The sequence below is a fragment of the Hakea prostrata genome, chromosome 11, assembly GCF_041222555.1.
Source record: "Hakea prostrata isolate BN-2017 chromosome 11, UWA_Hpros_2, whole genome shotgun sequence".
Classification (NCBI taxonomy): domain Eukaryota; kingdom Viridiplantae; phylum Streptophyta; class Magnoliopsida; order Proteales; family Proteaceae; genus Hakea; species Hakea prostrata.
This window is the reverse complement of record NC_142610.1, coordinates 8,078,870-8,092,995: the sequence shown is the minus strand read 5'-3', so window position 1 is coordinate 8,092,995 and position 14,126 is coordinate 8,078,870. Positions and strand designations below refer to the sequence as shown.

Below are 14,126 nucleotides of genomic sequence, written 5' to 3'. Positions count from 1 at the left end.
AATAAAAAAATGTGGATTGGAAGCCTAAATCAGGAAGAATTTTCTGGAGAGGCTCTAGTAAGGGGATTTATCATCACTATTCCATTTCAATACTCATTAAAAATAGGAACTTTTCAAGGATATTTCAAGAGAAAGAATGGACTCGATGCGATTGAAAAAGAAAATAGATAAATAAAACTGCTTTGAGATGCAAAAGCTCCAAGCTCACCCATCTCATCTTTGTGGATGATTTGATGATCCATATAATAAGTAAAGAGTCGACTGAACATCGAGGTTGGTCTACGGGCTTTAAATGAGTTTTCTGCCTACTCTAATCCGAAGTAGTAGGATGCAACTTTTGGAACTAACGGGTTTTAAAGTTACCTACATAGGTATCTTGGTATGGAATACCTCTTATTTCAGGGAACCCATCAATGAAATGGATGCACTCTTATTCTTGAGAAGGTGAGGAAGAGACTCGAAGGGTGGAGAGCTTGGCTTCTATCTTGTGTAGGATGAATACAATTGTTCACTGTAGTATTGTAAAGAAGCTAAATTTACACATCTAGTAATGCCAAACTTGAATCTATGTTTGCATATTTCTTATTGATTTGTCTTTCTTTGGAAAGGAAATTGCACATAGTGTCATAGGATAATATGTTCAAGCCATAGAATTTTTTTTTTTGAATTAGGAATATAAACCTAGATGGCATAATGAGGTAAATTTGGAGCTGGTGCTTTTGGTGCTCATTGAAGCCTTCTTTGTCACTAGATTCAGTGTTATTAGTTCTAACAACCCTCTATTTGTGGGTAAAGAAATTGAACTGTTTGTCAAAATGTAGTTCATAGATCCAAGCATTGATTTTCCAAGACAAGTCCACAAGCGCATGAGCAAGTTTGATCACATCAGATGAGAAATATTTGACAAGAGCCAGTTGATCAGCAGAATGCAGAATTTCAACTTCTTGCAACCAATTGATTCACAAGCATTTCAACCTCACATGAATAAGGGCCTCTCTGAAACCTCTGGAAGCAGAATTTTTCCTTCTCCTTTTGAGGCTGCTGTGCTAGGTAAATCTAATGCTTAGCTAAATCTGCTTCAGAGTGATTGAAGTATAGTCTGTATATGGCCAAAGGCTTAGTAACTCCATTTACAGATATTATCTTTGAAGTGGGGCAATTTGCTAATGGTGGAAAATGGAGGTGAACCAGAATGAGAAGCATTCCAACCTGTAGAGTTAACCCTTCTAAAATCAAGTTGCCTTCAACACATTGTACTTATTTCCTTGGGTTTTGATTTTCTTTATCAATTCATCCTCTACACCAGAATCAAAGCCAAAATCTTCTACTGTTGGGTGCTTTACACTCCTCATCTTGCTACATATGACAAAGATAGACAGCTATCTATTCCTGTTTGGTTTCAGGTGAAAACTTTGGGGGGGGGGGGGGTTGGAATTCCTGTTCAATCAGGATGTCAGTTCCAAAATTACACTAGCAATGCAAGTTTTAAGTCTTTGGCAATCGAATTGAATGTGGCACCATTCCTTGAGGACCTTTGTGTTCTCAGGTCAATGACTAAACTCCACATTAAAGGGCCACTGTTCAATCCTATTGACAAATACCATACATGAACCCCACAATTCTGATGACACTGATCAATGCAACACATTAGTTCTGCAACCAAAGAAGAATTCAAGAATCCATGTATTTATATAACCATGGTGAATCATGTTTTTTTTTTTTTGGATGAATAAGTAATATATTAAGACAAAGAACTGAACAAAGGAGATACAAAAGAGACAAGGGGGGAGCAAGAAGCTCAAGGGGGGATGAGAGAGCAGCTGAGACCCCAGAAACTAACAATGAACCTATTTTTGGGGATGTCAGCCACAGGGGGATGGGGAATGGAAAGAAGCCTCAATGAAACATCAAAGAAGATGGTGAATCATGTTTCTACCTCAGATTTGAAAAAATAAGATTCGTCCAAAGTTCTAGTTACAGCCATAAAAGACTTACTACATTCGACCACCTATGTTTTTTTGTTAGGTATTTACTATATGAAATTTCAAGTACTTGACCAAGACAAGGGCCATGACTTTGTCCATGTCAACTTTTAACACTAGTTAGTGAGACTCCACATCAATAAAAAAAAAATTGGCTAAATTCCACAGGGTATTCAATGCTTTGTTACCACTTTTCCATTATACAGGTTTATTTGGAGACTCAAGCAGAACAGGAACTTTGCCACATGGAGATGTCAGTGATGAGATCACGGAGCTGATCGATCAGGAGCTTGAGATGCTTGTTCTTACCTATAAGTTCCTGCATTAAGAAGATAGCAGCCAAATGAGTAATGTGTAAGAACTTTCACAAGCAATATAGATGAGTGTTTAAGTACCATCTTCGGTTTCAAGAAAAAAAGGAGGGATTGCAGTTGATTTCATGGAGAAGGCACAGATTAATTAATTATATCTGTCAAGGAAAAGCAGAGAAGACCATAATGTGACAAAAGTTTTCACTTTCCGGTGTTATATTAGGATTCAGTCATAGTTAGCATTGGAAAGTCTAGGTTCTGTAAACAGTTTTTTTTGGCAAAAAGGTTCTGTAAATAGTCATGCAAAAAGAAAGATTGAGATGGGTAATGATGGCTGCAATCATATCCTTGCTGTAATATCATATCAATCTAAACAAGTAGAAAGATTTAACTTTCTTAAAATCTTTTCTGGGGAGGAGAAAAGAAGGGGTGGATGAAGAGAACTGAATTGCCCCTATTAATTATAAACGCACAGAGAAAAATGTTGGGTCTGTCGAGGACTTGCACCATGTCCCTTGTCTTCCACCCCTTGGTTTGGCAACAATAAATTAGATTTCTAATCCTACAAAAGCAAATAGTCAGGACTCAGGAGAAGTTCATAAGCACTGCTTTATACTGAGAAGCCAATTATCTATCACCACCGGTCGAATATTACAAAGATAAGGAAGCAATCATTTTAGTTCTCTATTAGTGTGAACTGTTGTTTACTTTGATTGTTCTTAGTGTAGGAGTATAGACAGTGTGAGTCTTGTACAACCATATCTGAAAAAGAAAACATAAGTCAAGTTATTTACATGTTTGATTTCCCTCGACTATTAGCATCACAAGGACAGATCACATGATGAAAGACAAGGCAGGATTCTACAATGCACTTTCATTCTAGGAAGGATTTTCCTTTTTTTTCCCTTTTTCTTTTGGGGTGGGATCAGGAAGGGGGAGGTGGGGTGTGTAGAGTAACTCATGACCCCTTTATACATAAAGAAGAAAGGAAAAAGAAAGCCTAAGATTAACAGTCCACTTGATGGAGTCATGGCAACTGTGAGTTGAAGATGAGGTTTAAAAGGAGAAAGGAGATGCTTTTACTCACCTTTCCCTGTATAACAATTTCACTGAAGTAAACTAGAACATTCAGTTCTGGCCAAAGAACATATTCCTTCCATTCGGTGGTTTTCCTTTTCCCCTTTCTTTTGGGGTGGGGCAGAGGGGGAGGTGGGGGGGAGAGAACTATGACCCCTTATACAAAAGAAGAAAGGAAAAGGCCTAGGCGTCCCTTGTGGGCGGCCGTGAGTTGGGAGGTAAGGAGAAGGAGTGCTTCTCCCTTTCCGGCTCCCTGTATAACAATTTCACTGAAGTAAGCTAGAACATTCAGTTCTGGCCAAAGAACATATTCCTTCCATTGGGATATTGTGTAGATGGAGCAAACCAAATCATACTTGGCCCCCACAGAAGTTGAAATAAGACAATGTAGAGAAAAAGGAGACATCAAAGTCAAAAAAAAATTAACAAATGGCAAAATACCTTTCCTAGATTGGTTAATTTTTCCTCCAGTTTCTCAATTTCAGCTTCACCTACTTGGGATTCTGAGTCTTCAATGGTGGAAACTGTCTCACCTGCCGTCACCTATGTTAAGATCATATAAGATCAAAATATATTGTATCATCAGAGACTCCAAGAAGGAGATAAAAAAGCCAAAAAGTGAGAAAACAATTGAACATACAATTTAGAGGAATTTCATTCAAAAAAATTGATCCAGTGACTTAGTCTTCTATTGATAATAATAATCCAGTAAAAGCGTGCAAGAACTAAGAGTAATCATCAACTAAAGTCCTTCAATACCTCTGTAAATATTTTATAGTCTAGATTTTTGACTTGCCTTTTCAGAATTGGGAATGGCAGAAAGAACATCTCGAAGGGAAGCCACAGAAGATTTATAACGAAGCCGAGCCTCTTCCAAGGTTCCACTTCCTGTTTCAGCATGATTTGTTGAGCCAGAAACATCACTGTTAATGCCATCAGAAGAGTGAGTCGCAGCTTTTGTTGACCACAATGCAGGATTACATAACTCATCATTAATGGAAGAAAGGATCTGAAATGCTGATTCAGTTGTGTCTTCTAAATACTTCAGCCCCTCCTCTGCTAATTGTAGTGTGTTCTTCCTATTTGGCATCACGGATTCCTCTTCCATCATCTACAAACACAAATCCTAACAATTACTCGACTAAAACCTAAGATTTTAAGAGAAAATTGGGAACGGAAGAACCCAGAAATGAAGGAAAACCCATTAAACGATCGAACCCTAACTCTTCGTCCGATCCTCGAATAGCTCTGCAATGTTCAAGCTTGAGGGTATTTTGGTCAATTCAAATGGGTCACGGATTTTGTAGTTGCTGTTGGGACTTGGGACTTGGGACTACGTGGAACAACTTTACCGTTTCTCTCCAGTAGAGAACGCATTTTCTCTCGATCTTCTGCTCTGAAACTTTAATGGTGTGATTAGGGTTTGTGCAGGCAAGAAGGATGGGAAACACTTCGTCAATGCTCACCCAATACGACATAGAAGAACTCCAGGAGCACTGCAATCATACCTGTGAGTTTGTGTTTTTGTACTTCTTTTTATGGATTTCGAGAGTGTTATTCTTTGAGATTACAGTGTCTTGGGTTCAGTTTCACAGCAGGAAATCGTCTCACTCTACCAGAGGTTTTGTCAACTGGATCGGAATGGTGGTGGATTCATCTCGGCAGAGGAGTTCTTATCTGTACCAGAATTTGCTGTCAGTCCTCTCTCTCAGGTTGGTGATCATAGTTTTTCTTCAATTTTTCTTGCCTTCCATGAATTAAAATGCATGTGAATGAAAAAGACATTAAATCTGGGGTTTGGGTGATTTTGCTTTTTCTTCAGAGATTGCTGAGGATGTTGGATGGCTTGAATTTTAAGGAATTTGTAGCTTTCTTGGGTGCATTCAGTTCCCGTGCCAGTTTGCAACAGAAAATTGAATGTAATTGCTTCTCTACCCTCGTATGTTTTGTTTTCATGAAGATCCATTTCTCTCTCTTTCTCTCAAAATTTTCTATTATATTTTTGTTACCAGTTATATTCAAGGTTTATGATTCGGACTGCAATGGGAAGGTTAATTTCAATGATATATTGGAGGTATTGCGGGATTTGACGGGATCATACATCTCTGAACAGCAGAGACAGGTCTGTTTCAGAATCTTAAATTAGGGTACCCCAACCCAAAAGAAAATTAGATAAGCCTTGTGTTAAGCGTTTTCTTTTTCCCCATTCGCTTTTCCTTCGTCTGTGCTTTTCATGGAATTTTCCTTTGATACCTGCACAGCTCTCGGAATGCGACATGTGAAAACTTTAGATCCAGTTGTTGTGATTGCTTCGCCCTTTTAACCACAATTGTTGAATTCTAAAGTTGCCACATGCTGCCTTCCAAGAACCGCACAGGAGATACCCACATGGCAGCAAATTAATATTCACTTTCAGTGTGAATTATCTTAGAGATAGACTGTTACAAGGCAATTAACTTACCATTTGAGCTATTCCTATTTGTTGTGTATAAGAAAATTTCAGTAAGCCACTGAACTCAAAATTTGGTGAAGGAGGCAGTGGTGATGTTGGTCATGGAAGTTGTGTTCAGGAGGTGGTTTTAGTAGAGGTGATGGTGGCAGTAGAGAAGAGAAGAAGACGATAGTGGTAAAAGTGGTGGTGGTGAAGGGAGGTGGTGGCCATGTGATAGAGACAGAGGAAGTTTTTAAGGATAAGAAGGAAGAATGAGGAGAGATATGGACGAAGGTAAGAGACAGAGCAGAGACTTTAGAGTTGAGAGTAATATTATATTCCTTCTTTATCTCGCATCATGTTATGGATAATTGTAGGTTGTTACAAGCTATGCTGCTAAAATTAGAAGTGTATCATTTCCCAATTTCTATACTTTCTCTCCTCGGATATCCTTCCACTATTTACATGGTAATCCCTCAAATACCCGAGTTTGTCTCATTCGTGAGCTCTGCTTGTGGTGTGTTTCTCCTTTCCCTCGGGTGTCTTGGGGGTGGGGATTGTATCATTACTATCCGGCAGAGGAACCTTGTCCTTGTCCTCGGGTTGTTGTGGAATGACGATGCGGGGTGAATCGATCCGGTAGCATCTTCGGTGGCAAATCACGCCATTGAACGGGACTGGGAACGGTGGTACCACTCGAGAGGTACGATGTTGAAGAATGGCAGAGGCTGGCGTGGGAAGGGGTGCGGGGTGTGGTGAGTGCGGGGGTTCGCTATTTCTTGAGTATGGAAGGGTGGATGAGGGTTCGATGGTAAGTCTAGCGATCGCTACCTTGCCACACGACCACAATACGGAGGGGGCGCTTGGAGCTTCGATTGCGGCTGAGATTTGGCGATACGGCTGTATTTGACCACCCGTCGGACTTGAAACTCTTTATCAGACGGTGTTTATCGGCCTGATGCTTCATTGAGCTTGAGCAGCTGAAGGCGGAGTTTTAGGTGAGTCGAGCAACATCGCGGGCGGTCAATTCTTGCTCGCGGACATTGCGGTGCTCGGAATATATTTGATCAATGCTGGTGGTGGGACATTGGGGCTTAGGGAGTAGTACCGGTGGAAGAATGATAGCTGGTGTTGTACGAGTTCGGCCCGTGAGGAATTGAACCAGGGGGGCTCTGTTTGACAAATGAGCGTAAGACATTTCCAAGCAGCGATTTACTACCTGTTTGGATGGTGGTTGGTGGCGTGCTAAGGTTGGTGGTGGTGCCTTGTAATCGAATAACTCCTTCCAAAACCACTTACAAACAATGGGTCGTGATCACTAACAATCGATCGCGGGGCATGTAGCGATAATTTCGGTGAACATCGGTGCAGCCTTGGTGGAGAGTGAGTCGGTAAGGCATGATGAGCATATTTGCTTGGTCGATCAACCACGACCATAATAATGTTTTGCCGTGTGAACAAGGTAGTCCGGTTATGAAATCCATAGAGACATCATCCCGTGGGGATTGGGGGGTTGTGTCGGAGCTGTTGTCGTGTTTTCATTGCTTGGCACAACCGTGGCGACATATTGTTTAACATCCTTTGAATACCCTTCATACATTAGCACTGATGCGTTTGTAGTTAACATATCCGAGTGTCCTCATCGGGTGTCATGGAATTCGTCAGACTGTTTGGGAACAGGAACCTCTTGGTCAAGGGGTGTGGTGGTTGGGCATATGAAGGGTGTTGCGGGTTGTGGGTGCTGCCTGATCTTAGAGAGTGTCTAACTCGACGATGTAGATACGATGCGTAATTCATCTAAGAGTCCGGTTGGGGAAAACCCCGTGAAGGAGTGAGAGGGAGCTGGAGACCGTGAGAGAGAATCGGGCTCCATTTTGTATTCCTGGTTTATATTCGATATCAAGACGTACCCCATTAATTTGGTGCCAATGATATGCTCGGGGGTTTGACAACTTGAGTCGAGCTTCTTCAAACTCTTTTGATCGGTCTTGATATGAATTTGCGCCAAGATATTGTCTCCATTTAGCCAGGCTTGAGTGATGGCATACATTTCACGTACATAAGTGGATGCAGCTTGTAATTGAGTGATAATTTCTTGCTAAAGTATGCTATGGATGTCCAGTTGAGATAGTTCTGCCCTACCGGATCCGGGATCTGTTTCGATGGTGAAGGCAAGTCAAAATTTGGTAATGCAGGATAGGAGCATGGATTAATACTTGTTGAAGGGTTTGGATGCCTTGAGCTGAATCGGTCCATGAGATGTTCCATGTTTAATTAGATCGGTAAGTGGGCTGGCCAATTTGGCATACCCGTATGCGCCTATAGTAGCGTAGGCGGGGAACGTCTGGACATTTTTTGGTGTGGCACGCAAGACATGGGTTATTTTATTTGGATCCACCTCAAGTCCATTACCCGAAACCTTATGCCCAAGATAATCAATAGTGAGCTGCCCAAGCGACACTTGGCCTTTTGGCAATAGTTGATGGGCTCGGAGAGTGCCACCGTGTCAGTGGGAAGGTGGGTAGGCCAAGTGGGCTATAGACCAAGAGGTCATCAAAGACCAAAACAAATTGGTGGAGGTGGGCGAAATGTCATTCATCATGGCTTGAAGGTCGAGGGGCGTTGGTGAGCCCAATGGCATGACCAGAACTCATTGACCCTCGTGAGTCCGGGCGTTTTATGGATATCTTCCACTCGTACCGAACTCGATGATATCCGGCGAAGGTCTAATTTCGAAAATAACGGGCGCCATGCAATTCATCAAATAACTCATCGATTGTTGGGATGGGAAACCGATCTTTAATAGTAATCACATTTAGGGCCCGATAGTCAACACAAAATCTCCAAGTACCATCTTTCTTCTTAACCAATAGGACGGGAGATGGGGCTGTGATTGGGCCGTATGATGCCGATTGTAACATGGTGGTTACTTGTCTCTCAACTCATTTTTTTGAAAATAAGGGTATCGATAAGGTCGCACCTTAACCGGCTGACTTCCGGTGTAGGGATGCTTGTGGTCTTGGTGCGTGGTGGAGGAGCCGGGTGGTTCAAGAAATATCCTCATAATCTGTGAGTAGTGCTGGATTTGGAGCCCAATTTTGGGAAGGTTTCTTGGGGCCCATCCATAGACAATAAAATAAGGTATCTGATTATGGGCTTGTAGTGACCCTTCGCCGTGATAGTGAATGGGTTCGGATGATGGTCCACTGTACCAACTAATATCGTTTGATGTATCCACGGTGAAGGCAAGGGTTCGTTTGGTGTATCGAACAACATTGGGCCCAATTGGGCCAACCACCGTACTCCAATATCAATTCGGCCCCAACTAAGGGTAGACATAGCTTGGATCATGTGGTATATTGGATTACCAAGGGCAAGTTGGATTTGACCTTCACAAGTAACGGTTACCATCTCCGACAAGGACCAACATACTCGGAGGGCGGTTGGCCATTCCTAATCGGGAGCAACATGGGTTTGCACAAATTGTGCGTGCTCCCACCGTCAACCGATTCTGAGAGGTTGTCCATTAACATACCCAATAACGAGAGTGGTTGGAGTAGATATACCGCCAATGAATGATAGGAAATTTCAGTGGTTAACATAGAATCCATGTCTGCTATGGTGTGGTATTTGTTAGATCATCGGGGCAAGCAACCCCTTCCGAATGTCGTCGTTATATTCCAAGAGCACAAATGGGTCTTACAACGATGACCGGGAACATATTTCTCATCGCAATTGAGCGAGTCCTCGTTCCCTTCGTGTCCATTTCGGTTGTGGATAAACGCTTAATTGGGATTCCGGTGCTTGCGGTGGAGAATAAGGTTTTGGTTGGACATAGCTGCGGTGGTGTTAATTAGTGGGGGGGTCGTGAAGATAATGGTGTGGCCGACATATGAGCGTTTGGATTCGAGAAATTTTTGCTCCGAACTCGTGCGAGCATAACAGCATCCATTAATTCCTTTGGGCGAGCCTTGACCTCGCTCTCGTATATCGATCGGAGGCCGGATACAAAGAAACTAACCAAGCAATCGGTGGGTAAACCTTCCCGCGATTAGCAGTGCTTCAAATTGGGCTTGGTATCTGGGGGTTGTCGTCTGGGTCAACTTGGGAGAGGGCTCTGGATCATTGGTCGGTTGGTCTATCGTATTTCAAGTGCTCGTGTAAAGGAGGCCCAAGTAGTAAGAGATTAGCCTTGCTTACCCATTGGAACCACCGTGAGCCCTTCCATGTGAATTGAAGCTAGATTGAGGCGTTGGTCATCCGGAGTTCCATGTATGTCAAAAAATTTCTCAGCTCGGAAGATCCATCCGATGGGATCAACGCCATTGAATCTGGGAAAATCGACTCGAGCAGCTCGAGTTTGGATTGAACTGGTCGAGGTGACGCTGTGGTTAAATGGAGGGGATCCCAATGGAGGAGATCCCAGTATTCCTCTATTTTCCGGCGGCAGTGAGCCTGATGCTACTCTCCCATCCATAGATGTTAACTTGGACATAATTTCTGCGAGCATAAGTTTCTGCTCTGCCAAGGTATTCTGTTGTGCTGCGAGAACAGTGCGCTGTTCAGACATTGAATTGTGTAGAGAACCAATCTGGGAGGCGTGGTCAGTGGAAGCATTGCTCAGCTGTCGAAGGATCTCTTCAGCTTGCCGTGCTCTGGTTCCTTCAGCCATATCCGGCAGGTCGGACCAATGATAGAGACAGAGGAAGTTTTTAAGGATAAGAAGGAAGAATGAGGAGAGATATGGACGAAGGTAAGAGACAGAGCAGAGACTTTAGAGTTGAGAGTAATATTCTATTCCTTCTTTATCTCGCATCATGCTTATAAAGCCGATAATCTGTAGGTTGTTACAACACAGCTCATGCTGCCTAACAAATTAGCAACAGCTGTATCATTTCCCCAATTTCTATACTTTCTCTCCTACAGATATCCTTCCACTATTTACATAGGTAATCCCTCAAATACCCTGGAGTTTGTCTCATTCGTGAAGCTCTACGCACAACTTGACTGCCAGGTGTGTTCTCCTTTCCCTCAGGTGTCATTGAGGCGGTGGGGATTGTATCACCATGCTGGTCCTAGTGGAGGTGGAAGAGGAAGAGGGTTGGTGGTGGTGGCAACAGCGGCGGTGGCAGTGGTGCTGGGGTTGGTGATGGCAGTTATGGTGGTGGTAGCAATGACAATGGTGGAGGTGGTGGTGGAGGTGGCGTTCGGGTGGTGTTCTGTTGTGAACATGAAAATACTGTTTCACCATCAAATTAATCATGTGTCCACTAAAGAGCAACTCCCCTTTATGTCTTCCTGTTATTTCTAGGACAGGGAAGCTACTAATCCTAATTGTTTTTTCTATATATCAGCTACATTTTTGTCACGGTTCATTCCCAGGTGTGAAAAAAATGTGCTGGTATTTTCAAACAGGTTTCTCTTATTTCTTATGTTCCCTCAAACGGGGAAAAATTAACATAGTAGAGAGCGGTAGTGGTATCATGCTACACTAGACCAGCAAACTCGTGTTCTCACAGCCATGGGAAGGAAATACACTCCTGTAGCTGGTGGGATTGAAATGGAATGTTACCACTCAACATGTATGGCCTCTTAGCCAACTTCCAATATTCGTGAACGATGAATGAAAGCCAGTTTGATGGTTTTGAAGCTAATTCAGGGGCTGTATGATGGACTCCCTTTTGTAGGAGTTGGATGAGATTTGGCCAATTAATGATGGTTTAGGGGAAGGTGAGGAGACTCATTGCATTAGTGTCTTTTGTTTGGTCCCAACAATTTAATTATTGGCAATAGTGATGATGAACTCATGGTGCTTGGAAAACAATGGAGATTGGGGTGGTGGTAATTGAAGATACAATTGGAGGAGACTATGTGGACACAACATTCAAGTGCGTGTCTAGTCTGAAGGTTTGAGCACATAAAATGTCACTCCACGAGTGTTTTTTAAATAGATGGGATCCACTTCTTGAGGGCTAGATTCTCAGATTTTGGAAGCTGCCTGAGTTTGGTGTGGGCTGGAACAGGGCATTCATCACATACAACAGATCCCTTGACTTTCAGAAACTTGAGATTCCAAGCCAATGAGAGCTCATTCCGATTTAAAAAGGAAGAATAAGAGAGGTTGTTCTTGGATTAATTCTGGCCCAAGTCAGGCTCCAACCAGACATATAAGTCAGGTGTTTGGAGATAAACGGCTGCTATTTTCCTGATTTCATCAATCTCATCGTTAATATGTTGCAAGCTCTGTTTGGAGATGTTCTCTTCCTTGAAATCAGCACTTGATGAAGCCCAGCTGTGGATATCATAAAGCTTACAGATGCTATTTCTTTTCCCCCCTCCTAAAACAAGAAATCATTTTCTTCTTGGGTGAATTCAAACAAGGAATCTTATCAGATTGTGAAGGGTGTTCTAGAGTTCTACTTAGTTATCTTTAAGTAATCTAAACAGGTTAGGATCCTTTTGTTTTGCACTGTGTTGCAGTCTCTGAGGCTTTATCATATCTCATCATTTATTTAGATAAAGCTTACATTAGCTTTCATATTTTGTAATGAATGAAGTTATTATCAGTTGGGTTTACATGATAAATTGTGAACAACGTGTCATACTAAATACTTTCTGTTAGCAAGGGAAACAAAACTAAAATTTTCTGTTTGTTCGCATGCAGCAAGTCCTGACCCATGTCCTTGAGGAGGCAGGCTACTCTAATGATGCTTCATTTGTCTTGGCCGACTTTATAAAGGTTTGTGGTTATGTACATCATTCTTATTTACCTTTTTACGGGGTTCTTAATTTGACTGGAACTTTGAAAATGCACTACATGTTTTTTAAACATTATATATGTTATAAATCAAGACAGGCTTTCACTTGTCTTTTAGTATGTAAACCAATATGAACATTTTCTGCCATACATGGGACAACCTGAGAATTATCCTTGATATTTGTATGTGTTATGCTTCGCCCCCAGTATTAACCAGGAAGTTAACAGATTATTCTTGTCTCTTTCTTATGTGTGACTGCTATTGTATTGTATTAGTTTGTGACCCTAGCATTATGGTCTATTTGTGTCCCAGTGCATTCTCTACTTATCTTTTGCAAGCTCTACTGCTGTCATTCCCACTGTGAAATGTTGAATTGTGTGCAACAGCCCAAATTCCATTGACACCCAAAGAATGCCAAATAGAAAATCGAACCCGAAAGGAAAAAAAAAAGGTCCTAAATGGTTATCTTCCACAAAAAGGAAGTGGAGCTGTTGTTTAAGAAGTGTAGTTCTTAGTCAACAATATTTATGCATAAAAGCATGGTTATGAATTGCAGCATCCTTAGACAATTGTTTGAGTAGATCCACACCCGATGACTTTCACATTTTCTTGTGCTGAAGAATGTGAGGTCAGAAGAGAGTCATACTGTCTGCCCTTGTTGCATATTTTGTCTGATCTACTTCTCATTCTTTGTTTCCCCGGTGAAGTTATTCAGCCACTTTGTGGCACAACGGGGCGCTTCTTTGGTTTGGTCAACTTTCTTGATAATTCTTAGAAATTCTCTTACAGTAAGGCATGTATGTTTGCTCATTCCTCTGTCTGCAGATTCTTGGCAGCTCGGGGTTGAAGATGGAGGTTGAAGTTCCAGTAGACTGATAAGAAGCCTGATCCATACAAATCTTACGGCAAAGTGTGTATGTTTGCTTATTCCACTGTTTGCGGATTCTTGGCTGCTCAGGCTTAAAGATCGAGGTAGAAGTTCCAGTGGACTGATGAGACGCCTGATATACTCCAGTGTTGTTCGTCTTAGGAACGTGAGGTTATTATTCTACCATGTTTGTGTCAGGATGCTAATATATTGTTTTTTTCTATTGCCCTCTTTGGTGTCTATTTCCTGATACTTCTGTTGCTGTAGCAAGGTTGGCTATTTGTTTTATTATATATGAAATCTTCTTTTCTGGAAACTCAAAGATTTGTGAAGCATCATTTGAATCAATGTTGTGTTCTTGCACAGTTTAGAAATGAAAAAGCTTTGAGTTTCTTAACCACTCGGTGAGAGAGAAGATTTGTCTCACTGAACTGAACATGATTGCTGAATCAGAAAATGACTATTGGAGATGGAGCTTCAATCTTTCTTATATGATCGATGTATAGGTTGAAACAAACCATCTCAATAATGATGTTTGAATTCGTCATGGATTAGGGGCAGCAGGTTTTGCTTGTAGTCTTATCTACCCAGCTATGATCAATTTGTGATAATATCAGAGCTATGAGGGCTGATCCATTGAGCATGCAAATACCACATAGCAGACAACAGAAACGATTAAACCATGAAGGGAAGTCTCAA

General features: G+C 41.8%; 2 protein-coding genes across 2 annotated transcripts; one reads left to right on the top strand and one right to left on the bottom strand.

Annotated features, from left to right (window-relative positions):
- Positions 1–798: 798 nt before the first annotated feature.
- On the bottom strand, positions 799–4,593 carry LOC148999885 (mediator of RNA polymerase II transcription subunit 30-like). The gene is made up of 3 exons (XM_089139387.1): positions 4,167–4,593; positions 3,812–3,913; positions 799–2,301 (listed from the first exon to the last, which is right to left on the bottom strand). The coding sequence occupies exons 1-3, from the start codon at positions 4,479–4,481 to the stop codon at positions 2,203–2,205; spliced, it is 516 nt and encodes a 171-aa protein (XP_088995513.1). The 5' UTR covers positions 4,482–4,593; the 3' UTR covers positions 799–2,202.
- On the top strand, positions 4,594–13,803 carry LOC148999884 (uncharacterized). Its single transcript, XM_089139386.1, has 6 exons — positions 4,594–4,880; positions 4,958–5,082; positions 5,193–5,289; positions 5,383–5,492; positions 12,466–12,540; positions 13,385–13,803. The coding sequence occupies exons 1-6, from the start codon at positions 4,811–4,813 to the stop codon at positions 13,433–13,435; spliced, it is 528 nt and encodes a 175-aa protein (XP_088995512.1). The 5' UTR covers positions 4,594–4,810; the 3' UTR covers positions 13,436–13,803.
- Positions 13,804–14,126: the final 323 nt, after the last annotated feature.

Bases quoted from the DNA above. Each gene is read 5' to 3' on its own strand.
- LOC148999885 (XM_089139387.1), bottom strand. From the start codon at position 4,481: ATGATGGAAGAGGAATCCGTGATGCCAAATAGGAAGAACACACTACAA. The intron at 3,914-4,166 runs GCAAGTCAAAAA...ATCTTAACATAG, and splicing joins CCATTCCCAATTCTGAAAAG to GTGACGGCAGGTGAGACAGT. The intron at 2,302-3,811 runs GTATTTTGCCAT...TTCTTAATGCAG, and splicing joins AATTAACCAATCTAGGAAAG to GAACTTATAGGTAAGAACAA.
- LOC148999884 (XM_089139386.1), top strand. From the start codon at position 4,811: ATGGGAAACACTTCGTCAATGCTCACCCAATACGACATAGAAGAACTC. The intron at 4,881-4,957 runs GTGAGTTTGTGT...TCTTGGGTTCAG, and splicing joins GGAGCACTGCAATCATACCT to TTTCACAGCAGGAAATCGTC. The intron at 5,493-12,465 runs GTCTGTTTCAGA...GTTCGCATGCAG, and splicing joins TCTCTGAACAGCAGAGACAG to CAAGTCCTGACCCATGTCCT.